Source organism: Hemiscyllium ocellatum, chromosome 16, assembly GCF_020745735.1.
Source record: "Hemiscyllium ocellatum isolate sHemOce1 chromosome 16, sHemOce1.pat.X.cur, whole genome shotgun sequence".
Taxonomy (NCBI): Eukaryota; Metazoa; Chordata; class Chondrichthyes; order Orectolobiformes; family Hemiscylliidae; genus Hemiscyllium; species Hemiscyllium ocellatum.
Genome location: NC_083416.1, coordinates 7,302,279 through 7,329,075, shown reverse-complemented (window position 1 = coordinate 7,329,075; position 26,797 = coordinate 7,302,279). Strand labels below are relative to the sequence as shown.

Sequence of the window (26,797 nt, the reverse complement as noted above, 5' to 3'; positions counted from 1 at the left end):
TTTCCAATAATGATATTAACTTGAAAATACAGTATGAAATACAACATCAGACATAGGACCACAAGTTGGCCTTTCAATCCATCAACCCTGCTCCCCAACTCATTGAGATCACAGCTACTTTGATACTCCCCAATTCCACTTTCCTGTTTTTCATCTTGTTTCATTTAACTGCTAAAAAAGAACTATTTATCTTAGCCACCATTTTATAGGTACTTCTCCCACAATGTGAGTTTATTAAATGCGATTTGTGAATTGTGGATTTTTTTTAAAATATAAAGTGAACTCCCGTTCGCTGTTCCGTGATTCCATCCCTTACCTGAACAGCGAAACCCAGCCTCAGGATCCTCTGTCTGCAAAATGCAAATTCAGCGGAGACAGCTAAAGCAGGAATGCAATCCACTCTGCAAGCCTTGAACCTGAGCCGGAAACTGGGAATTGTCATCTACATTTAGAAGGAACTTTAGTTCAAACTGGGGGTGAATCGTGGGGAGGACTGGAATTCCACATCAGGATCACATGGTCAGTCGGGTTTCTGGTGAAGAGCTTCTTGAAAGGTACTGTGTTGTAATCAGTGATTATAGTGTTAATGACTTACATTTATTGTATTATTTGATTAATGTTGGGTGGCACAGTGGCTCAGTGATTAGCACGGCTGCCTCACCGCTTCAGGGACCTGGGTTTGATTCCAGCCTCAGACGACAGTCTGTGTGGAGTTTGCACATTCTCCCCGTGTCTGTGTAGGTTTCCTCTGGGTGCTCCGGTTTCCTCCCACAGTCCAGGTCAGGTGGATAAGCAATGTTAAATTGCCCCATAGTGTTCAGGCATGAGTAGGTTAGGTACATTAGTCAGGGAAAATGTAGAGTAATAGGGCAGGGGAATGGGTCTGAGTGGGATACTCTTTGAAATGTTGGTGCGAACTTGGGCCAAATGTCAAGATTAGAGTGGTGTGAAAAAGCATAGCAAGTCAGGCAGCATTCTAGCAACAGGAAAATTGACGTTTTGGGCAAAATCATGAAGGGCTCCTCGGATGCTAACTGACCTGCTGTGCTTTTCCAGCACCACTCTAATCTTGACTCTGCTCTCCAACATCTGCAGGACCAACTTTTGCCTTGTTGGGCCAAATGGCCTGTTTCCACACTGTAGGGATTCTATGATTTAAAGATTTACGTGGATTGTGCTATCATTTGTATTGGGCTAACTACTTTTTTTTAAATGGAATTTCTACTGCTCTGCCCCTAACCCTGTTTTGCCCACAGGCCCCATTATTTCTATTGTGTAATTTTCTATAACACGGCGTCACACAGGAACACAATACGGCATTATAGAACAACGACCTGGTAATTAATGAACAAATCTCTACCATGCTGTGTTAAAGATTTCCACAGAATCACTGTCTTCATGGAACAGAAATTCCCCCTTGTCCTATGGGGACTGAGCAAACCTCCATCACATTAAGATTATGGCCTCTGGTCACAGAATCTCCCACATGGGGAAAACAATCTTTCAACATCTACACTGTCAAGCCTCCTCAAAGCCTCTGTGCTAATAAGGTCATTTCTCATTAGTCTAACGGAATATTGCACACAATTCTGGTCTCCTTCCTAGCGGGAGGATGTTGTGAAACTTGAAAGGGTTCAGAAAGGATTTACAAGCACTTTGCTCGGTTTGGAGGCTTTGAGCTATAAGGAGAGGCTGAATTGCTGGTCCTAAAGCATCAAAGGCTGAGGGGTGACCTTATAGAGGTTTATAAAATCATGAGGGGCATGGATAGGATAAATAGGCAAAGTTTTTTTTCCCAGGAGTGGGGGTGTCCAGAAATAGAGGGCATAGGTTTAGGGTGAGAGGGGAAAGTAATAAAAGAGACCTACGGGGCAACTTTTTCACGCAGAGGGTGGTAAATGTATGGAATGAGATGCCAGAGGAATGGTAGAGGCTAACACACTTGCAACATTTAAAAGGCATCTGGATGGGTATATGCATAGGAAGGGTTTGGAGAGATATGGGTCGGGTGCTGGCAAATGGGACTAGATTAGGTTAGGATATCTGGTCAGCAGGGTTGGGTTGGACCGAAGGGTCTGTTTCCGTGCTGTACATCTCTATGACTCTATGAGTGCAGATCCAGCCTACTCAACCTTTCCTCAGAAGAAAATCCCTCCATTCTCAAGATCAGCCGAGTGATCCTTCTGTAGACTAGCTCCAATGTCAGTACACCTTTCTTTAAGGGGATCAAAACTGTTCACAGTGAGGTTATACAGGACATTGGTGAGGCCATTTCTGGAATACTGTGTTCAGTTCTGGTTGCCCACTTATAGGAAGTATATTATTAAGCTGGAGAGGGTTCAGAAGAGATTTCAGAAGAGATGTTGCTGGATATGGAACGTTTGAATGATAAAGGAAAGTTGGGATTTTTGTTTCACTGGAATATAGGAGATTGAGAGGTGACCTTATAGAGGTTTATAAAATCATGAGGGGTATAGATAGGGTGAATGGTAGGTGTCTTTTCCCTAGGGTGGGGCATTTCAAGACCAGGGGGCACTGTTTTTAAGGTGAGAGGAGAGAGATGTAAAAAAAGACGAGGGGCGATTTTTTTTTACACAGAGAGTCATTCATGTGTGGAATGAACTTGCAGAGGAAGTTGTGGATGTGGGTAGAGTTACAATGCTTAAAAGACATTTGGATAGGTCCATGAATAGGAAAGGTGTGGAAGAATATGGACCAGGAACAGCCAGGTGGGACTAGTTTAGTTTGGCATAATGTTCAGCATGGATTGGTTGGACCGAAGGGTCTGTTTCCAAGCTGTATGACTTTACAACTCCATTCCAGCTGTGGTCTGATTGGACCTTGTACAGTTTTAGCAAGACCTCCCAATTTATATGCTCCATTCTCTTCAAAATAAAGGCTAACATTTCATTTGCCTTCCCTGTTACCTGTTCAACTTTTCTAATTTATGTACAGGGACTCTGTGTTGCAAAATTCTGGAGTCTCTGTTTAAGTAATATTCAACTCCCCTACTCTTCCTAACAAAATGCATGATTTCACATTTCACCATATGATACTCCATCTGCCAAGATTTTGCCCTATCTTTTAACCTATCTATGGCCCTTGTGTAATCCTCTTCAATTGCCTTCCTGCTTAGCTCAGTGTCATCTGCAAACATAGTCATGATACATCATTCCCCTCATCCAAATCATTAACATACATTGTAAATAATTACTCAGAACTGGTTCCAGTTCTGAAGACAAGTTGCATTGGACTCAAAATCTTTACTCTGCTTCCCTTTTAATACATGCTGCTTGAATGGTTTGTTCCTCCTGCACTTTATACTTTTATTTCTGCATCTACCCAATGTCTGTAAGGATTTGTCAAATTGCCTTTTGAAAGCTATCATTAAATCAGCTTCTGGAACACTTTTTCATACAGGTCAGAGAGTCATGGAGATGTACAGCATGGAAACAGACCTTTCAGTCCAACTCGTCCGTGCTGACCAGATATCCTAAATTAATCTAGTCCCATTTGCCATCACTTGGCCCATATCCCTCCAATCGCTTCCTATTCATATACCCATCCAGATGCCTTTTAAATGCTGTAATTGTACCAGCTCATTCCATACACACACCACCCTCTGCATGAAAAAGTTGCCCTTTAAGTCATTCTGCTATAATGTATGTTTTGTTAACGTAAATTGGCTATAACATGATTGACGAATTGTGGACATTGTCTGGATAACACAAACTTTCGATTGACTGAATAGAGCGATTTTCTATTAGCGATCTTCTACACATTGCAAAGGAACACAACTGTCACGTTGTAGCAGAATGACCTGTGAAGCATTCTGATCATAGCAATTCACTGGCAGAAATCTTCTGGACTTACAGAACACATGTGCCTATGGTGTGTCGTTTTCAGGGAGACAGTCCACTGACAGGTTCCTCCAACTACACTCCCCAGTTGGGAAAGGAGGAGGGGTTTAGAACTTCAGGACAGTTACTGTGCAAGGAAGGGTTCCAGAATCTCGTGACAGTCACTGTATGAAGAAGGGTTCTAGGCCCTCAGGATGGTCACTGTGTGAGGAAGGGTTCTAGACCCTCAGGATGGTCACTGTGTGAGGAAGGGTTCTAGACCCTCAGGACGGTCACTATGTAAGGACAGGTTCCAGACCCTCAGGATGGTCAATCTGTGAGGAAGGGTTCTAGAACCCAAGGATGGTCACTTTGTGAGGAAGGGTTCTAGAGACTGAGGATGGTCACTGTGTGAGGAAGGGTTCTAGAGACTGAGGATGGTCACTGTGTGAGGGACATTGCTGAGGCTTAAGCAGCACAGGACATGCCATCAGCATCAGGAAAACATTCATGACCTTGGGAGCTCATGATGTGTGGATAGGTTCCCTTCATCGTTGTCTACATGTCCTTATTCCATTAAAAGTATTTAAATATTTCTGTGAATTCATGTTCAGGATGTAAGCCAGGGTGGAACTTATTCTGATCCCTGGCTGCTTCAGGTTGATGCAGGTTTTAAACAGGGCACTTTGGGTGAAGCAGTTGTAGGACTGATATCACATTGTGATCAGATCAGTGACGGATGGCAAATACCTTTTCCTGAAAGACATTCATGAGACCTTTGGATTTTTAAGACAACCCCGCAGCTTCGTAGGCCTATAGGGTGGAATATGCACCCATGGTCTCTGGATGGACCCATGGTTTCATCTTCTTCACTAAGTTGTTTGTCGAGTGACAGAACCATTACACTACTAATTCAACTGGGTCATCTTTCAGTAATTTTAGTTTGGATTAGGAGCAATATTCCTGGAATTATAAACGATCTGTTCTCTTCACAGATTCTGACTGGCTACATTTAATTTTTCCAGGCTATAAAAAACGTAACTCTATAACAATGCCACGTGAATTTATTTGTATAAAATTAATTGTTGCACATAACCTGCTATACCTCCACTCTATTCCTAATGTATAAAACATTCACAACAACATCTATAGACAATGGGTAGGGGTTGATAATGAGGCATGAAAATGGCAGGAATGCAATCCAGAGAGATGCATCTGCAGATATCTTGGAGGAGGGACTCACAGTTTAATGAAAGCCATTACTAACAGTAAGAGGATGTAAAAGGGAAAGTTGCAAACTAAACAAGATTCAACAGCCATCCTGATCCTGATTGACTTCAGGCCTGAGATTACTCATCTTGTTAGGCAATGGACAGGCTTGAGACTGTCTAAGTGATTGGATTATGTATAGATTTATTTGCAGAGTTAACACAATGAGTGAATTATCGACCAAGCCCTGAGATAAGCTGTCTCGCTTCCTAAGACCGCCTTTTGCTATCCGTTTCAAGGTGATGGGTGAGAATCTCCACGTTGCTCTTGAAAACAAACACTTTTCACATCCAGGCAAGTTGCTGATGGGTCAGGGGCTTTATATATTGTGCAAGAGCAGTCTGGTGTTGTAGAAAGCAATGATATTTCCTGCTCAGGTAAATGTCAAATTATTTCAGCATGGAGATCACCCCCCACCCGGATGTTCTGGTATGTATTCAGGAAATTGCAGTGCTCCTCAGTTAGTTTCAGTGCTGAAGGGCCAAGTGAAGGAAGAATGCATGTGTTGACATTGATGCAGTGACTTAATACATAGGATATCCCAAAGAATTTCTCTCACGCATTGCATAGCTTTACTTGTTAAAGTATGGCCACTATTGTTGACTGCACCATTAATTTTGAACATAGCAAGGATGCACAATTCTGGAGAAGAATTTGAGGCTTGTCCTGATTAGTGACATCAGTTCCACCTCACTGGGTTAGTACATTGGAAATCAAGTCCCATAGTTACTGGAGTCATCACAAAAGATAAAGGATTTTAAAAAGTGTTCAAAATTTCCCAATTTAGCAAATTGTCTGAATGGAGCAAGTTTCTGTACTTAACAAAAAAAATTACTATTTATGCGTAATAAATAGATTCTAATGACAGGTAGGGTTCTATGGATTGTCAGCACATTTCACTCCAAATTAAAACTCAAAGCCATTTGTAAACTCTCCTCACACACAAACAGAGAGAAACAGATAGATATAGTAGAGATGGATAGGAAAGAAATGTTGTGGAAGAAGGAAAATTTGTAAATGTAGTCAATGGTTTATCTTCACAGGAATTGCTGACATTGTTTGTGTCCTGATCAGATTGCTGAACACTCTCACTAGGTTGAACGGGGTACAGGATGCCTGGTTCACGCTTATAAAATGTCTCTGACTAAATCATTTTAAGTCACAATCTACAGTAAATGCTGAAATGGTGGCTCAGTGGTTAGCACTGCTGTGTCACAGTGCCAGGCATCCGGGTTCGAGTCCAGCCTCGGTCACTGTCTGTGTGAAGTTTGGACCTTCTCCACCTGTCTGCGTGGGTTTCCTCTGGATGTTCTGGTTTCCTCCCACAATCCAAAGATGTGAAGGTTAGGCGCATAAGTTGTGCTAAATTGCCCCATAGTGTTCAGGGGTGTGCAGGTTAAATGCATTAGTTGGGGTAAATAGAGGATTATAGGGGAATGGCTCTGGGTGTGTTTCTCTTTGGAGGATCTGTGTGGATTTGTTGAGCCCAAGGGCCTGTTTCCACACTGTAGGGATTCTCCTATGAAAGAAAGATAAACTGCTTTCTTTCCAGGCTTAAAGTGGTTTTCACTGCAGAGAAAAAGAGAGAGAGAGAGAGAGAAAAAGAGAGAAAGAGAGAGAGAGAGAAAGCGAGCTCCTTTCCTAAAGGCTTCCCTTTACCTTGTTCATTGCCCCAAGCTGTTCACCTATCTGACACACAGCCACATTTTGTTGTCAGGCAGATTGTGATGGATCAGACCCTCTTCAGGACAAATGGGGCTAGATTAGGTTCAGATATCTGGTCGGCATGAACGAGTTGAACTGAAGGGTCTGTTTTCATGCTATACATCTCTATGACTCTATAACGCAGCCTAGACATTAATGTTTTCATATTTTAAAGGCAAATGTGAAGTGCCGTGTTCCAGATGCTATGACTAGTCAAACTACTTGAAATTAAGCAAAACACAATTTATTTAAACACTGCAGCTAAAGTACATCTAAACCTAACTGTATTGGAAACCTTAACAGAATAATAGACACAGTAACTATCACTAATTGACTGTTCCTATACAGTAACATCCCATGAACACACCCCTTGGCAAAAGGCAAATTCAGCAAAACAGATTTTGTCTCACAGCAGCCCAGGAAGAGCATCTCCACAATTTGGCCATAATCATGAGAGGGGAAATGGGTTGCACTTCTTCAAGTCGCCAACAACTACTGCTGAGAGCTAAATTAAAAACTAAAAAAAAAGACCTGGTCTGTGAGAGCTGGCCACACACAATCCAGGCCATTTCTATTGTCCCAACTTTAAAAACAGCTCTAAGGCCTCCCAAGCGTTTACTTTATGGGTCTTCCCTCATTATCTCGACACCTCTGCTTTAAAATCTCTCTCCAAAAAAGAAAGAACCAGGACAAAATGCCTTCTTAAAGCATTGTAACAAAATGGCCTTTATCATTGATAAATGGTCACTAGTCCAAAGACCGAATACTTATTGCTGGCTGAATCTTTAATTGGCTCCAGCTTAACTGCAAACTGCACTTCAGCTACTATTCAAAAGAAACAGCTGTGTCAGGTAATTTGCAATTAACAATCCTTGGTTTTTAAAAAGATTCCTTTCCAATTTCACTCCACAATCAAAATAAAAAGTTTTAACACATTAAACAGAAGTCGTGTCCACCTGTCTCAAGTACCCCGGTGTGTAGTCTCTGAAGTTGGATATAGGGAACTTGTAAACCATCAAAACTGAGACTTATTAACAGACCAAAGCCAGAGAATGAAATGAGACTTTTGGGAGCAGCAGTCTATTTTTACACCTCCAATTACAGCAAAACACTAATGTTAGCTCCATATGTAAACTATAGAATCAACAGAAAAGGCAAGCAAACTTTAATAGCACTAACATCCCAATCCATTTCACAGCATCCAGCTAAAGTAGTCAAGTGATCCAAAATCTGATCAAAACATTTGGTTTTACAGAGCATCATAAGTGAGATCAAGAGGCAGACTGATTCAGAAAGGCAATCCTTGTTGAAATAAGCTAAAATAAAGCATCCTCACAATCTGAAAGGACCAAAAACAGAAATTGCTGGTGAGATTTTGCAGGTCTGGGAGCATCTATGGAGAGAAAGCAGAGGTAAAGTTTCAAATTCAGTGACCCTTCTCAAAACATTAACTCTGTTTCTCTCTCCCCAGATGCTGCCAGACCTCATGAGTTTCTCCAGCAATTTCTGGTTCTCATTTAAGTTTGCAGACCTTAGGGCCTGGGCAGTGAAAGTGGATTGCAATGGGGGGTTTTCAAGAGCTACTGCTGGAGGATTGCAGATATCTTGGCATGTTTTCAGGCTGGAGAAGGCTATAAAGACTGGGAGGGAAAAAGCCAGCTGATCTATTGACCCCCATCCGCTGCTATGATCCATTGATGTGGCCAAACTGCTCCTGTCCTTTGAATCTTCTTCCCAGACTCGGATTGTCTCGTCATCTATTCTTCAAAACTACTCTTTACATTCCCATCCTCATCATCTCTCTTCCTCTCTTTCCCATTTGCTTAAGCTTTACTGCATGGGGCACCATGGCTCAGTGGTTAGCACCGCTGCCTCACTGTACCAGGGACCTGGGTTCGATTCTAGCCTTGGATGAATGTCTGTATGGAGTTTATACATTCTCCCAATGTCTGTGCGGGTTTCCTCCAGGTGCTCCAGTTTCCTCTCACAATCCAAAGATGTGCAGGTTTAGGGGGGATTGGCCACGAGAAATTGCCTGCATATGCAGAATAGATGGGTTGCCATGGGAAATACAGGGTGATAGAAGAGAGGGGTAGGTCTGGGTGGGATGCTCTCTGGAGGGTCGGTGCGGACTAGATGGGCTGAATGGTCTGCACCCACACTGTAGAGATTCTATGGTATCACCCTGACAGCACTTTCAGATGCCTTGAGAAACATCAGGTACACCAAAGAAATGCAAATAAAAGTTGCCTGTTAACACTATTCTGAACTTTTCTTCCCTAGAAACAAAACAGAAAAAAAGTGTTTTCCTTGTAAAACTGTAGGTGGAATTTGCAGCATGCTGTGGCCTCCATCTTCTGTTCAACTATGAAAAACATTGGAGCAAAGAAAATAAATAGAAAAAGAGGATGAAGAGAAGGAGAGACTGAATGATAGAGGAAGAGAGGGTGGGAATGAGTGGTGGAAGAACAGAAGAGGAGAAAGATGGGAATACAGGGTTCTCATGAGGAGGATATAAAAATTGAGACTTTTTTATTCCAGGGATGTGGACATGATTAGTGGGCCAGCATTCATCTCCCTTCCGTGGCTGGCCTTGAGAGGTTAGTGGTGAGCTGCCCTCTCGAATCCGTGTGCTGTGGACTGACCCAAATTGTTGTGAACTAGAGAATTCCAGGATTTTGACCCAGTGAAGGAAGGACGATATATTCCCAAGTCAGGATGCTGTGGGTCTTGGAGATTTTGCAAGTGGTGGCGTTCCCAGGTATCTGCTGCCCTTGTCCTTCTGGACTGAAGTGATCATGAAGGTGCTGTCTGAGGATCGTTGGTGAATTTCTGCCGTGCATCTTGGAGACAGTACACATCGTTGCTACTGAGGTGGTAGAGAGAATGGCAGGGAGATGTTCCTATTTTAGATCCCAGATTTCCTGAACTGTAGGGGCTTTTCTGCTGTAGTGGTAGCGTTTGTACCATTGAGTTAGAAAGCCTAGGGTTGAAAAATGTGATGCTGGAAAAACACAGCAGGACAGGCAGCATCCGAGGAGGAGGAAAGTCGGCGTTTCGACCTCAAATTTACCTGGCCTGTCTCAGACACCTCCCTCCCCTTCCTAGACCTCTCCATTTCTGTCTTGGGCGACTGACTCAACACAGACATTTACTATAAACCGACCGACTCCCACAGCTACCTAGATTATACCTCCTCCCACCCTGCCCCCTGTAAAAACGCCATCCCATATTCCCAATTCCTTCGCCTCCGCCGCATCTGCTCCCAGGAGGACCAATTCCACTAATTAACAACCCAAATGACCTCCTTCTTCAAAGACCACAATTTCCCCTCCAATGTGGTCGACAATGCTCTCTAGCGCATCTCCTCCACTTCCCGCACCTCCACCCTTGAACCCCGCCCCTGCAATCGCCACCAGGACAGGACCCCACTGGTCCTCACCTACCACCCCACCAACCTCCGGATACATCGTATCATCCTCCATTATTTCTGCCACCTCCATACAGACCCCACCACCAGGGATATATTTCCCTCCTCACCCCTATCCGCATTCCGGAGAGACCACTCCCTCCGTGATTCCCTCGTCATGTCCACAGCCCCCACCAACCCAACGTCCACACACAGCACCTTCCCCTGCAACCGCAAGAAATGCAAAACTTGCACCCACACCTCCTGCCTCACCAAGGCCCCAATGGATCCTTCCATATCCATCGCAAATTCAACTGCACCTCCACACACGTCATTTACTGTATCCGCTGCACCGGATGTGGTCTCCTCAACATTGGGGAGACAGGCCACCTACTTGCGAAACATTTCAGGGAACATCTCTGGGACACCGGCACCACCTAACCCAATCGGCCTGTGGCTGAACACTTTAACTCCCCCTCCCACTCCACCAAGGACATGCAGGTCCTTAGCCTCCCCCATCGCCACTCCCTGACCACACGACGCCTGGAGGAAGAGCGCCTCATCTTCCGCCTAGGAACCCTCCAACCACACGGGATGAATGTAGATTTCTCCAGCTTCCTCATTTCCCCTCCCCCCACCTTATCTCATTCCCAACCCCTGGATTCAGCACAGCCCTCTTGACCTGCAATCTTCTTCCCAACTTCTCCGCCCCACCCCCATCACACTCACCCTCACCTCCTTCCACCTATCATATTCCCAGCACCCCTCTCCCCAACCTTTTATCTCAGCCCGCCTGGCACACCAGCCTCATTCCAGAAGAAGGGCTTATGCCTGAAACGTCGATTCTCCTGCTCCTCGGATGCTGCCTGGCCTGCTGTGTTTTTCCAGCATCACATTTTTCAACTCTGGTCTCCAGCACCTGCAGTCCTCACTTTCTCCTTAGAAGGCCTAGGTCCAATTTCTCCTGACTCCGAGGTATGTTATAGCTTACATGGACTGATTGATTAAAAATATCGACAATTGGTATCAATTTTAATTTTTTCAAGATCTAATTCTCAGGTATTAGGAATACAGTGTTACAGTCTACTCTTGGGAAAAACATTTCTGCTTTCAGTGCTCCTGAATGATTACTGCTCAGTTCTGCTTGAGATGTAGCTCAAATCCAACTAAGTCTGATTGACTGTAGCTGAGCCTGGGATCATTTCATCGTTTTTTTCACGTTGACAGGGGCATGGCTAAATACAGGGCAGCAACTGTATAAATCGATAGTCTTAAAAGAAAATACACAGGAGTATAACAACACCGAGGGAGAAAGCAGACATGTTCTCTCGTAAAAAATGCTCATAGGGGAAAGTTGGTCCATTGTCAATAATGCTGCCTTATCTCTTAACCTCAAGTCAAACAGCAAAGCTGTTAGTTGCAATGGTCAGCAGTGATAGAGAAAAAGCTACTGATAATAATGCAAGATACAGACGTCAACACCAGGACTTGGGTGAGAACATATTCCAGCAAATGGAAAAAGGGATTATTTGTTCTTATCATGTGCTAGCACTGAAGCAAATTCAAAAAAGGCCAGGAATATAACAGAGCTAATGAGAGTTAATGTGAGGAACCAATTTGGCACAATTCAAATTATGTTTTTCCTTAAAGCCCACTTGTAGTATCATAGGGATAAGGTACTTGGTTCTGTGGCCGCACTGGACTTGACACCCTCAGGCTCGGAAAGGTTAATCGAGATATGCACAATTAGAGGGAGATTTTCGCAGAGAGGAGTGTCAATTAGCAGGGGTTACCATTTTAAGGTAATTACTAAAAGATGGCGGTGAGGAGGTTTCCTTATGCAATGTGTGGTCATATTCTGGAATATACAACCTGCAACAGATAGAAATAGGTTCATTAGCACCTTCCAAAAGGAACAAGCCAATGAGAAAAGGGCCAGGGGTCAGACTAATTCAAAGGTTCTTTCCGAGAGTCACAACAGGTTAAATCGCCTGCTCTTCCTATGATTTTATAATTCCATTTAAAAAGAAATGATTAGATTCCCTACAGTGTGGAAACAGGCCCTTTGGCCCAACAAGTCTGGACCGGCCCTCCGAAGACCAACTCAGTCAGACCCATTTCCCTACGTTTACCCCTTCACCTAACACTACGGGCAACTTAGCGTGGCCAATTCATCGAACCTGTACATTTTTGGACTGTGGGAGGAAACTGGAGCACCCGGAGGAAACCATGCGGACATGGGGAAAATGTGCAAACTCCACACAGACAGTTGCCTGAGGAGGGAAAGAGCTGCTTCCAAGGACAGAAGAGTCAATTGTTCACAAGCTCAAATCTCCCACTATTTCTTTATTGTCAGTGACAGGTGAATGATTGGGAACGTATGCTTCTTTATATCAATCACCACTCTCTCTCTCTCTCTCTCTCTCTCTCTCTCTCGCTCTCTCCTGGGATAAGATGACAGATTACAGGCATCAGGAGGACCTGACTATGAGATCACTCACTTCAGGACGCAGAGTTGATAATAATCAGGTCAGAATGGGCAGAGTGGCTAATGATAATATGTGCCTTGAAGAGGCAATTGCTCTATTCTGTTCCTCTTGAAGTGGGGTGTTGTAAATCTGGGGCTAAGGCATCTGCTCCATGGAAAGCGGAGTAAATGGCTTGGAAATTTTCTTTTAACGTCGACAAAAGAAACATAAGTGGGTGGAGTCAGTCTCACACAGACCTAGAGTTTTAGTTTTGCTTTCCATTGGGGTTTTTGGAATTGAAGCCACTAGATACAGCTCTCTCCCAGCTGCTGGAAAAAGATGGAGTTCTCTCTCAGCCACTGGATTGCTCCTGTCATTATTCCTTCTCCAAGACTGGAGGAGATAACAAGTGTGGGAAATCTGCTTTGCTGAAGTTGCCTTTGCCAAGGGTGTCTTTATAGGATGCTGCTACATTGGAACAGTTGATGTATTAAATAATATATTCTTTTGTTAAATATTTAAGTATTACAGTTAAGTGAATTCTATTTTTTGCTTGTTTTTTAACTTTGTGTCAGAATAAAAGTGTATTTTTCTTAAAGACTAGTAATTTGACCAATCAAATAATATTTGAAACACAGTGCCTTACACTTTCCTTCAAATAAGATAAAACTTAGGGACTAGCTCTTTGATATGATTAGATTACTTACAGTGTGGAAACAGGCCCTTCGGCCCAACAAGTCCACACCGACCCACTGAAGCGCACCCACCCTGACCCATTCCCCTACACCTAACACTATGGGCAACTTAGCATGGCCAATTCACCTAACCTGCAACATTTTTTGGACTGTGGGAGGAAACTGGAGAAAACCCACGCAGACACGGGGAGAATGTGCAAACTCCACACAGTCAGTCGCCTGAGGTGGGAATTGAACCAGGTCTCTGGCGCTGTGAGGCAGCAGCGCTAACCACTGTGCCACCGAGGGAGCTTGTTCTGGCTCCTAACAGGCAAAACTCAAAGTCACGGGAACAGCAGGAGTTTTCCTCACTTGGGATAGGTGGCCATTCCAACTTGCTTCTACATCTGCAATGGTTTCTGACCCATCATTCTCCCAGACCTATTCTCACAGTGAGGCCTGTAGCATAATGATAATGTTACTCTGTTACTACTCCAGAAACCCATGTTGATGCTCTTGGGGCACAAGTTCAAATCTCGCCACAGCACTTGGTGAAATTTGAATTCAATTAATAAAATTGAGAAAACCAAATGTAACAAACAATTAAAGTTAGAACACAAACAGTTGATGGCTGTTGATCAATTAATTGATGCCTACATATCAGGTGGATCTTATGGTGCAGTGATAATATCCTTACCTTTGGACCAGGAGACCAAGGTTAAAGTCTCATCTATTGCCAATGTGTGTGTAAATTTCCAAACAGGTTTATTATAAACTATATGTTCAGATATATGTTGTTTACAATGGTAATGTCCATACCTCTAGGTCAGGAGGCGTGGGTTCAAGTCTTACCTGCTCCAAAAGGTATGTAAAACACTTTTTTTTAAAGTTAAAAATCACACAACACCAGGTTACAGTCCAACAGGTTTAATTGGAAGCACACTAGCTTTCGGAGCGACGCTGTTTCATCAGGTGATTGTGGAGGGCTCGATCTTAACACAGAATTTATAGCAAATAAATTTTGCTATAAATTCTGTTACAATCGAGCCCTCCACAATCACCTGATGAAGGAGTGTCGCTCCGAAAGCTAGTGTGCTTCCAATTAAACCTGTTGGACTGTAACCTGGTGTTGTGTGATTTTTAACTTTGTACACCCCAGTCCAACACCGGCATCTCCAAATCATGACTTTTTTTCAAATAACTGGCCATGATATTTTCATTGTTATTTAAAGGGAAAATTTGCTGGTCTTGCAAATATATTGCCAAAATCCTATTCTTGGAGAGATTAGATTCAAACAAACAATGCTTATGTTTAAAAAAAAGTCGAGAGATTTTGCCCTTAGCAAGCTCTGCACATAATCAATAGGAGAACGCGGTGATTTACTGGCGATGGTTAATAGAAGGAAAAATGCCACAGGGGATTTGGTGATGGAAAGAAAAGGTTTAGTTGTGCGTCAGGGCACTTCTGCTTATGAAAAAAATTTCAAAGTTTTTAAAAAATATCTGGATATCAAAGCTCTTGCTGACAGATGCTGGGCATGGCCTGAAAGTCTGATATGCCATATAAACAGACGTCAATAGTCGGAGATTTAAACCAAAACACAAAATAAACAAGATCAGAACAAAGGCTGGCAGAGGAGCATGTGGCTTGAGTAGAGGAGACTGAGCAGCTAAAGACTCTTAAAGGAAGAGAGGAGAGGAAAGTAAACCACAGAAAGGGTGGGCGCCTAATAGACAGAAGCGTTTTGGCAATAGAGGCTTATGTCAGTAAGGCAACCGCCAGAAATTAAACTGATAAGATAGGTCAACAAAAGTGTCTAGGTTTTCAGGTAATGTCCCTCCCTCTGTGCCAGGATACTAAGGTTCAAGTCCCACCTGCTTTAGAGGTGTGTGTAATAACATCAGTCAGCAGATTTTGTTTTATTTATTCATTCACAGGATGACAGTGTCACTGGTTGGGCATTTATTGCCCATGGAGAAAGTGAGGACTGCAGATGCTGGAGATCAGAGCAGAAAATGTGTTGCTGGAAAAGCGCAGCAGGTCAGGCAGCATCCAAGGAGCAGGAGATTCGACGTTTCGGGCATAAGCCCTTCTTCAGGAATGAGGAAAGTGTGTCCAGCAGGCTAAGATAAAAGATAGGGAGGAGGGACTTGGGGGAGGGACGATGGAGATGCGATAGGTGGGAGGAGGTCAAGGTGAAGGTGATAGGCCGGAGTGGGGTGGAGGCGGAGAGGTCAGGAAGAAGATTGCAGGTTAGGAGGGCGGTGCTGAGTTCGAGGGATTTGACTGAGACAAGGTGGGGGGAGGGGAAATGATGAAACTGGAGAAATCTGAGTTCATCCCTTGTGATTGGAGGGTTCCTAGGCGGAAGATGAGGCGCTCTTTCTCCAACCGTCTCGTGTTGTTATGGTCTGGCAGTGGAGGAGTCCAAGGACCTGCGTGTCCTTGGTGGAGTGGGAGGGGGAGTTGAAGTGTTGAGCCACGGGGTGGTTGGGTTGGTTGGTCCAGGTGTCCCAGAGGTGTTCTTCTGAAACGTTCCGCAAGTAGGCGGCCTGTCTCCCTGGGCCGCCCATCCCTAATTGCCCAGAGGATGACGACAATGTCGTTATGAGACTTTTAATTCCAGATTATCTTTAATAATTCAAATTCCACCATCTGCTGTAGTGGGATTTGAACGCCGGTCCCCAGAATATTATCTGGGTCAACAATCCAGCGATAATACCACTAGGCCATTGCCTCCCCTTGATTAGAAAAAAAAACAAGGGCACCAATGGTACGTTGGTAGTGACTCTGTGCCGAGACAAGAAGTCCACATGTTCTCGAGATGTGTAATAATATGAGTCAGCAGGTAGATTAGATAAATATCTAAATATCAACAGCACCTGAGGTACAGAGCCAGTGATTTTACCTCTGAGCCAGGAGGGCAGGTCAAGTCCTTCTTGATACAGAGGTATGTCATAACACCTCTGAAAAGGTTCATCACAAGTGTAAGAGTGTCTAGGTCTGTAGAGCTGTTGTGGTGCAGAGGCATCTACCCAAGAAGTGTGTCATAACATCGCTGGACATATTGATTTAATTAAAAATATCTATGTGTATAAAATAGGAATAGCTGAGATGAGGCAACTGGACTAGTTGATAGTCTATTTTTTTATGCGCCAAGTTGTGGCCGAACAATAATAAAATTGGTAGCAGAGAATGGTTATCTGAAAGGTTCACTTGAGAAACTAACATTTTTTTTTCAGACAGAAGACTATAATTAAAGTTACTTTGGCAAAGTGATGCTGAAACCAAGTGTAGAATGTCAGGATTTGATTTCCCAGAATGTTCTGTGAAGGGCCCTGAACCTTCGGATCGATGGAAAAATGAATTAGATAAATGGACATAAGTTGTGCTTTTACGCAAGAGGAAACACCAGCTTTTTGCTTCCCAGCCTTCCAAAACGGAAATTGTATTCTCAGATTGCTGTGGTGCAATTTGAATGCATATTCTGTGCAGCACTTCATTGGCCTCTCAATTATTTGTTCAGTAACAACATTATTCTACCCAATAATCCACGTGCCTTTTATAAACGCAGTTGTCTAATGTGAGGCCTGGGATTGAAAAGGCACCTGGCAGGTTTGAGGTGGTGATTTCTACATAGATCAAAATAGCGGCACTTACTAACAGCACTCTTTGCCGTCAACACATCTGTTGTAGAGCCTATAACCTGCCAGACACTCTGACTTATTACAAAGGTCAAAAGTGAGTTTAGGTTCCTCTCTCAAAATTGAACCAGGATCAGCCAGTTATCAGAAGGATATTATTACGCTGGAGATAGTTCAGAAGAGATTTACCAGGATGTTACCGGGTACTGAAGGTTTGAGTTAAAAGGAGAAACTGAATGGGCTGAGACTTTTCACTGGAGTAGGAAGTTCCGAGGCGACCTTATTGAAGTGTATAAAATAATGAGAAGTAAAATAAAGTTAATAGAGGTGTCTTTTCCTTGTGAGGGGGGATTTCAAGATCAGGGGGCATATTTTTAAGGTGAGAAGAGACAGATTTAAAAAAAGACATGAGGGGCAAATCTTTTTCACAAAGGGTGGTTCATGTGTGGAATGAACTGCTCAAGGAAGTGGTGGATGTGAGTATAATTATAATGTTCAAAAGATATTTGGACAAGTACATGAATAGGAAAGGCTTGGAGGGGTATGGGCCAGGGCCAGGGCCAGGACCAGGCAGCTGGGAGTAGTTCAGTTTGGGATTATGATCGGCATGGACTGGTTGGACCGAAAGGTCTGTTTCAGTGTTACATGACTCTGACTATGACTCTGTGACATAGGCAAACGTATATACATCGTGTGGAAAAAACTGAACAGCTAGTATTTCACAGATGCACTGGGTGACTAATGGTAAGATTTTGGTGTAGTTATCTGATCAAAAACCATTCAGTCTGAGCAGTAAGAATATCTGAATATTGCCATTCAGTTCGGCTTCATGTCCGAGTTCTCCCATGCAACCCTCTGAACACAGATGCAGCTGATTGGTCGACTGTTCGATTTTTAAAGTTTAAATCTCACACTGTGAAGGCAATCCCGTGTAATATGGAGCTGGTTAAATGTTTGATTTACAAGAAATAAATCCGAAGTGATGAGGATCAAACTGGTAGTGTCTCATGTGATTTACAACTTCAAAGATCCCTTTCATGGATTCAGGTGGGATTGTGAACTGCAAGAGTCATCTGAACTACAAAGGGGATGAGAACCTTGAACTCATTTCAGAACAGATACTGCGGTCTGCACTGTGAAGGTTCGATTCAATTTGAAGCTCTTTTCGTCAAAGCAACACATCAGCCAATCTCTCACTGACAGTGATGCGTAAAGGCTTTATTCGCTGGAGTCAAGTTGGTGCAGTAGTGTTGGTATTGACTCCTGGCTCATAGGCCCACGCCTGGAATGGCAGTGTGGTGACTGAAGCAATGGTGGGGTGGGGACTCCTGGCTGCAGTAGACCCAGAGTGTGCACTCTTTCCATGGCAACTGCTTGTCAAATATGGTGATGTTGGTGGAGCGTGGGCTCCTGGTTACGGTAGGCCCGGATTCACATCTGGAACCCTGGCTGATGAAGGTTACCTGTATTTAAGTACTTTCTAAAAAAAAATATTTGGACCTATAAATGGCATAGGATTGTGGCCCTAGATATATGTGACAATAAATCATTCAACCATTCATTCAGCTGCAAGGTTAATGACCTACACATAATCAACATCTACCAAGTACGACACAAGTGTTACAGCTCCTATTGCTTATGAGCAAACCTGTATGACCAAGGTAGAGTCAAGCAAATTTAAAACAGATAGCAAGGAGTATATTCAGGATTGTCAAAATGTATACATCCTCACAAACATCTGATCCAAACCTGATAAAGCATGTTTGAAGGCTTTAAAGTACACGCTACTCATCCACATTGGGAGAAATGGCAGAATTCTATTCAAGTGTAGCCAATGAAGATGCAGTGATTAAAGCAAAGATGATTTACATGTTTTCCATTGCCCTTGATTGCTTATAAACACCATACAGGAGAAAGTGAGGACTGCAGATGCTGGAGATCAGAGCCGAAAAATGTGTTGCTGGAAAAGCACAGCAGGTCAGGCAGCATCCAAGGAACAGGAGAATCGAGGTTTCGGGCATAAGCCCTTCTTCAGGAATGAGGAGGGTGTGCCAAGCAGGCTAAGATAAAAGATAGGGAGGAGGGACTTGGGGGCGGGATGTTGGGAATGCGATAGGTGGAAGGAGGTTAAGGTGAGGGTGATAGGCCGGAGAGGGGGTGGGGGCGGAGAGGTCGGGAAGAAGATTGCAGGTCAAGAAGGCGGTGCTGAGTCTGAGGGTTGGGACTGAGATAAGGTGGGGGGAGGGGAAATGAGGAAGCTGGAGAAATCAACATTCATCCCTTGTGGTTGGAGGGTTCCTAGGCGGAAGATGAGGCGCTCTTCCTCCAGACGTTGTGTTGCCATGTCTAGCGATGGAGGAGGCCAAGGACCTGCATGTCCTTGGTGGAGTGCGAGGGGGAATGAAAGTGTTCAGCCACGGGGCAGTTGGGTTGGTTGGTGCGGGTGTCCCAGAGGTGTTCTCTGAAACGTTCCGCAAGTCGGCGGCCTGTCTCCCCAATATAGAGGAGGCCACATCGAGTGCAGCGGATTTAGTAAATGATGTGTGTGGAGGTGCAGGTGAATTTGTGATGGATGTGGAAGGATCCCTTGGGGCCTTAGAGGGAAGTGAGGGAGGAGGTGTGGGCGCAAATTTTGCATTTCTTGCGGTTGCAGGGGAAGGTGCCGGAAATGGAGGTTGGGTTGGTGTGGGTTGTGGACCTGACGAGGGAGTGGTCTGGAGCAAGTTGTTTGGAGCAAGATCCCCCATCACGAAGGACTCAAAGCCCTCCGCTTCTTCCTTTCCCGCCGAACCAACCAGTACCCTTCCACTGACACCCTCCTTCGACTGACTGAACTGGTCCTCACTCTGAATAACTTCTCTTTCCAATCCTCCCACTTCCTCCAAACCAAAGGAGTAGCCATGGGCACCCGCATGGGCCCCAGCTATGCCTGCCTCTCTGTCAGGTATGTGGAACAGTCCATCTTCGCAGCTACACTGGCACCACCCCCCACCTTTTCCTCCGTTACATCGATGACTGTTTTGGCGCTACCTCGTGCTCCCACGAGGAGGTTGAACAGTTCATCCACTTTCCTAACACCTTCCACCCCAACCTCAAATTTACCTGGATCGTCTCAGACTCCTCCCTCCCCTTCCTAGACACCTCCATTTCTATCTCAGGCGACCGACTCAACACGGACATTTACTATAAACCGACCAATGCCCACAGCTACCTAGACTACACCTCCTCCCACCCTGCCCCCTGTAAAAATGCCATCCCATATTCCCAATTCCTTCGCCTCCACCGCATCTGCTCCCAGGAGGACCAATTCCAATTCTGAACAACCCAGATGGCCTCCTTCTTCAAAGACTGCAATTTCCCCTCAGACGTGGTTGACGATGCTCTCCACCGCATCTCCTCCACTTCCCGCTCCTCCGCCCTTGAACCCTGCCCCTCCAATCGCCACCAAGACAGAACCCCACTGGGCCTCACCTACCACCCCACCAACCTCTAGATATATTGTATCATCCTTCATCATTTCTGCCACCTCCAAATGGACCCCACCACCAGGGATATATTTCCCTCACCGCCCCTATCAGTGTTCCGGAAAGACCACTCCCTCCACAACTCCCTCGTCAGGTCCACACCCCCCACCAACCCAACCTCCACTCCCGGCACCTTCCCCTGCAACCGCAAGAAATGCAAAACTTGCCCCTACACCTCCCCTCTCTCTTCCCTCCAAGGCCCCAAGGGATCCTTCCATATCCATCACAAATTCACCTGCACCTCCACACACATCATTTACTGCATCCGCTGCACCTGTTATGGCCTCCTCTACATTGGGGAGACAGGCCGCCTAGTTGCAGAACGTTTCAGAGAACACCTCTGGGACACCCGCGCCAACCAACCCAACCGCCCCGTGGCTGAACACTTTAACTCCCCGTCCCACTCCTCCAAGAACATGCAGGTCCTTGGCCTTCTCCATTGCCAGACCATGGCAACACGACGCCTGGAGGAAGAGAGCCTCATCTTCCACCTCCGAAACCTCCGACCACAAGGGATGAATATAGATTTCTCCAGCTTCCTCATTTCCCCTACCCCCACCTTATCTCAGTCCCAACCCTCAGACTCAGCACCGCCTTCCTAACCTGCAATCTTCTTCCCGACCTCTCCACCCCCATCCCCCTCTCCGGCCTATCACCCTCACCTTAACCTCCTTCCACCTATCGCATTCCCAACATTCCTCCCCCAAGTCCCTCCTCCCTACCTTTTATCTTAGCCTGCTTGGCACACCCTCCTCATTCCTGAAGAAGGGCTTATGCCCAAAACATCGATTCTCCTGTTCCTTGGATGCTGCCTGACCTGCTGTGCTTTTCCAGCAACACATTTTTCAGCTATAAACACCATACAGCCATCTGTATGTGTTACATTTGCTTATTAAAAGTACTGACTTAAATAGGGTAAGTCTTATTCCTTTTATGTAAGTGTTTATCTGCATTGAAATAAGGTAACTTCTCCAACTTCAGATAACATTGACCATGCTTTGTGCACTATAACCTTGTACGCCTCACTGTCTAAGCACCCTATGATCTGTTCGTCCTTGTATGTTATGATCTGCCTGTACTGCTCACAAAACAAAACCTTTCACTGTACTTAGCTATATGTGACAACAATAAATCAAATCTAATCCAAACAAGGTGTGAAATGCTCAAGGATGCAATGTTCTCTGTCTGCTTCAAGCCCCCACTTCCAATTGAGACCAAGTTCACGTTGGATGCAAAGTCTATACTTCGTGCCAAGTGATGCACTAATGCTTGGGCTAGTTGCCATCAATGAGTAAAAAGTGAGGTCTGCAGATGCTGGAGATCACTGTTTTCCTGTTCCTTGGATGCTGCCTAACCTGCTGCGCTTTAACCAGCAACACATTTTCAGCTAGCTGCCATCAATGCACAGTGGGGAAAGACCACTGTCTGTGTTCCTTCTGCTGAAATTAAATGGAGTCCACTCAGTTATCGGACCCTTCTAATGCCTTAAGTACATGTAAATATAGTTTTGTATGTGTAAGAGATGTCTTTGGTTGTTTGGATGGAGTCAAACTCCAATTCTTGCTTATTTTCTTGATAGGGCACTGCACAGAATTGAACTGTGCTTGTAACTAAAGATATCGTTGAATGAAAAAAGTATATTTTTGAAATAAAAAGTCTCTAATTTACTATTCATTTATTCCAGGCATGCACAATAAGCAGCAAATCAGGAGTAACATTTATCCTTTAAGACCAACAAGTCTTTTTTTAATATCATCCCAAAATAACAGTACCCAAGGGAACATTCCTACAGCATTGATGAGACATTCCCCAATTACACCCATTGACCCTTCGGAAATCATCAGCTTGTGTTTCTTTGGAAACTGGTTAAATGTAACAAATTCACCTGCTGTAGACTTCTCACAAGGATCAGAGGGAGGTCTCTCTCAGTTCATGAGTCTGACCAATGTTCAAGAACGTGAACTGATATTGTGCATTGTGCTTCCCAATACTCAGATTTTACAGAAACGTACATGTTTACTTGTCCTTAAGATACATAACTGGCATACTCATTTTTTAAAAAATTAGCAACATCTCAGCTTATAGTATTCATATTTTCACCATTAAATGAGGAGAAATTGAGGACTGCAGATGCTGGAGACCAGTCGAGAGTGTCGTGATGGAAAAAGCACAGCAGGTCAGGCCGCATCCGAGGAGCAGGTGAATCAACATTTCGGGCATAAGCCCTTCATCAGGAAGAAATTCCTGATGAAGAGCTTATGCCAGAAATGTCAATTCTCCTGCTCCTCGGATGCTGCCTGATATGCTGGGTCTTTCCAGCACCACACTCTCGACCATTAAATGATACTATTTACACATTTGAGGAAACACCCCTAGGACTGTAACAACTTTCCCTTTACCTGTAACCTTCAATGTACAGCTGTTGTAAATTTCTGCATTTCTTTCAGTCACAGGGTCATAGAGTCATACAGTATAGAAGCAGACCCTTCAGTCCAACCAGTACATGTTGAACATAATCCTAAACTAAACTAGTCCCACCTGTCTGCTCCTGCCTCATTTCCCTCCAAAACCTTCCTATTCATGTGTTTATCAAAATATCTTTTCAATGATGTAACTGTACCCACATCCACCACTTCCTCAGGAAGTTCATTCCACACACGAACCAAACTCTGTAAAAAAAATTGCCCATGATGTCTTTTTAAAATCTCTCTCCTCTCATTTTAACAATATTCCCCCATAGTCTTGAAATCTCCCATCCTAGGGAAAAAAACAATTACTATTAACACTAACTATACCTCTCACTACTTTATAGAATTCTATAAAGTTACCTCTCAACCCCCTACACTCCAATGATAAAAGTCCCAGCTGATCTAGCCTTTCTTTTATAACTCAAACCTTCCATACCCAGCGACATCCTGTTAAATCTCTTCTGAACTTTCTCTCGTTTGATAATATCCTTCCTATAACTGGGTGACCAAACATGGACACAGTATTCCAGAAGAAGCCTCACCAATGTCTTGTACAATGTCAACATAATTTCTCAACTCCTATACTCAAAGGACTGAGCTTTGAAAGCAAACGTGCCAAATGCCATAGGAACCAACAACTTCTGTTAATATGCCATGTACTCACTTCATTCAAATCATCCTCTGGTGTTGCTGGTGTCCTGTCTGTTCTGTAGGAAGCCAAGGAAGATGTTTCTGAATCCATCGATTCTTCATCAAATCCAAAACATGTCTCTACTACATGTCTCTGAGAGTGCAGGACGAGAAGGAAAACAGTTATTCTCAAATAGCGAAAACTCCAACTTTCACACATTCCCCAGAAGAGTTACAAATGCAAGAATAAAACACTCACTTGGAATCATGGGAATGGTAATGTCTTGTCTCCCAGAAGTTCAAAATTATCAAATATTATTCAAAGACACTCTCCCTATGAGGGGTAATATTATCTCAGTATTTCCCTGTCAAGCTCCTTAAAATTCTTGTATGTTTCAATGAGATCACCTCTTATTCCTCAAAACTCAAGAGACTAGAATTCAAACATGTTTTTGCTGATTTTTCTCAGGTCTTACCATGTGCTGTGGAATGATTTAGGCACATTAACTGGAGTGTAGTGGTAACTGTGCCAACATTATTTCTACAACAAGCACTAATCCTTAAAAATAATATTACAAATTAGTTTCCACACATACTTTCCCTCCAAAAAGTAACATGTGCCTTTCAGCGACACTTCGATGACCTGAGTGTAGAATTTTACTGACCAGACACTTTCGACATTGTGAATCAAAACATGGACATCTGTGGCTCTTTCAAAAGTAAGACAAGGTGTGTTGAAGGGACATGTTTCAGATTTTCTTTTGCCTCTGTTTAAAAGTATTCAACTCATTAAGCTTCAACAAAGCAACAGAAGAGAGCCTAGCTCTCATCTTTCACTCATTTACAAAACAATTAAGCTTAAAGGCTACTTGATGATTGAGTGAGTTCTCAGCCACAGGGTCCTGCTGCGGGAACATTGCACCATGTGTAAGTGCAGAGATGTCTTGCGCTACCTTGACTGGATATCCCTCCCGAAGTGTGCTTCTGTTAGCTGGGATGGAAAATCATAATTTAACCAAGCAGAGCCAACATGGACTCATGAAAGGGAAGTTGTTTCTGGTGACAGAGTTTTTCAAGGATGTCTTCGTCAGAGTAGATAGAGGGAACCAGTATATATGCTGTCTTTAGAATTGCAGAAAATGGTCACCAAGGTATCTCAGAATGGCTAAGTCATAAGATAGGAGCCCAAGGTGTCGGATGTAGCACATTGGCGTTAATTGAGAATCAGGAGAAAGTGAAGACTGCAGGTACTGGAGATCAGAGTCAAAAGGTGTGGCGCTGGAAAAGCACAGCCAGTCAGGCAGCATCCGAGGAGCAGGAGAGTTGACGTTTCAAGCATTAGCCCTTCATTCCTTATGCTCAAAATGTCGATTCTCCTGCTCCTCAGATGCTGCCTAACCAGCCGTGCTTTTTCAGCACCACACTTTTGGATAAAGAGAGAACTGGCTATTGGAATGGCGAGTTGGGATAAGGGATTCTTTCTCAGTTTAGTGACCTCTAACCAATTGCATTCCACAGGGATCAGCGCTGTGAGCAAACTGATTACAATGTAAAATAACTTGCAGGAAGTGAATGTAGTGTAACCAAACTTGCAGACAACACACAAATAGGTGGAAAGGCAGTTTGTGAGAGGGGTACAAACAGATGGATACTGATAGGTTAAGTGAGTTTGCAAGAAGTTGGAAAATGGAGTATATAATGTGGGAAAATGTGAAGTTGTTCACTTTGGCAGACAGCACAAAAGAACAGAGTATTATTTAAACAGAGAACAACTATAGAGAGCTCATCACAAAGGGACTAGAGGGTAATTATACATAAAACACAGAAAGCTAGCACATTGGGTGCAGCAGCTAATCAGCGAGGCTAATGGAATGTTGATCCTTACTTTGAGTTAGAATTAGAATTCCTACAATGTGGAAACAGCCCAACAAGTCCATACTGCCCCTCCGAAGAGTAACCAACATTCCCCTGACTAATGCATATAACCTACACATCCCTGAACACTATGCGCAATTTAGCACGGCCAATCCACCCTAACCTGCACATCTTTGGACTGTCGGAGGCAACCCACGTAGACATGGGGAGAATGTGCAAACTCCACACAGACAGTCGCCTGAGGCTGGAATTGAACCTGGCGCTGTGAGAAAGCAGTGCTAACCACTGAGCCACTGTTCCGCAATGTACTTTAAGGGAGTTGAGCGTTAAGGGAGTAGGGAAGTCTACTGCAACTCTCCAAGGTGCTGGTGAGACCACATCTGGAGTATCGAGAACAGTTTTGGTCGCCTTATTTAAAGAAAAGAAATATCATTTCATTGGAGGCGGCTCAGTGACGGTTAATGGGGTGATCCTCGGTATAGAGGGACAGTGTTATGGGCAAAGTAAAATCATATTTGGATTCTAGTCTCTGGGGTTTTGAGGAATATGAGGTGATCTCATTAAAACATACAGGAATTGTAAGGAGCTTGACAGGGAAAACACTGAGATGACATTACCCCACATGGGGAGAGTATCAGACCAGAATAATGGGGGCCCCAGTGCAAGACTGAAATGAGGAAGAAATCCTTCTCTCAGAAGAATACGTGTCTTTGGAACACCTTGCCACAGAAAGCTGTCATGGCAGAGTCCTTGTGTGCATTCAATGCTGACATTAATAGATTCTTGATCAGCAGGGGATTCAAGGATTATGGTGGAAAAGGCAGGAGAGTGGACAGAAGAAATGATGAATGAGTCATGATTCTGTTGAATGGCAGAGTTGGCCCCAGGAGCCCAACACCATCATCCTGTACTTTCTTCTGATGGAGACTCCACATACCAATTTCCCTCCCAAACCTGATGTATTGGGGAAGATCTGGGGCAAAACTTTGAGTACTGGATCAGAACTGGATGGCAAGGCCAAGTGGGAACACAACCTGCTGACTTTCACAGGGGGAGGATGGACAGGAGACTGTCCAGCAGTCTGGGGTTTACGTAAGCGAGATAGGGACAGTGCCTCCATCCACAGGCATCATAGAATCCCTGAATCCCTACAGCATGGAAACAGGCCACTGGCCCAACAAGTCCATATCAATCCTCCGAAGAGTAACCCACCCAGACCCATTCCCCTACCCCTATTATTCTGCATTAACCCCTGACTAATGGACCTAACTTACACATTCCTGAACATGGCC

The 26,797-nt window shown here is 44.1% G+C and overlaps 1 protein-coding gene across 4 annotated transcripts in view; it reads right to left on the bottom strand.

The window, feature by feature from the left end:
* LOC132823136 (janus kinase and microtubule-interacting protein 2-like) overlaps positions 1 to 26,797 on the bottom strand; it is a 135,719-nt gene that overhangs the window by 74,990 nt on the left and 33,932 nt on the right. For all 4 annotated transcript variants that reach the window (XM_060836682.1, XM_060836683.1, XM_060836684.1 and 1 more), the window contains one exon: positions 23,665 to 23,784. In XM_060836682.1, coding sequence (XP_060692665.1) covers positions 23,665 to 23,784 — 120 coding nt within the window. The remainder of the gene's footprint in view (positions 1 to 23,664; positions 23,785 to 26,797) is intronic.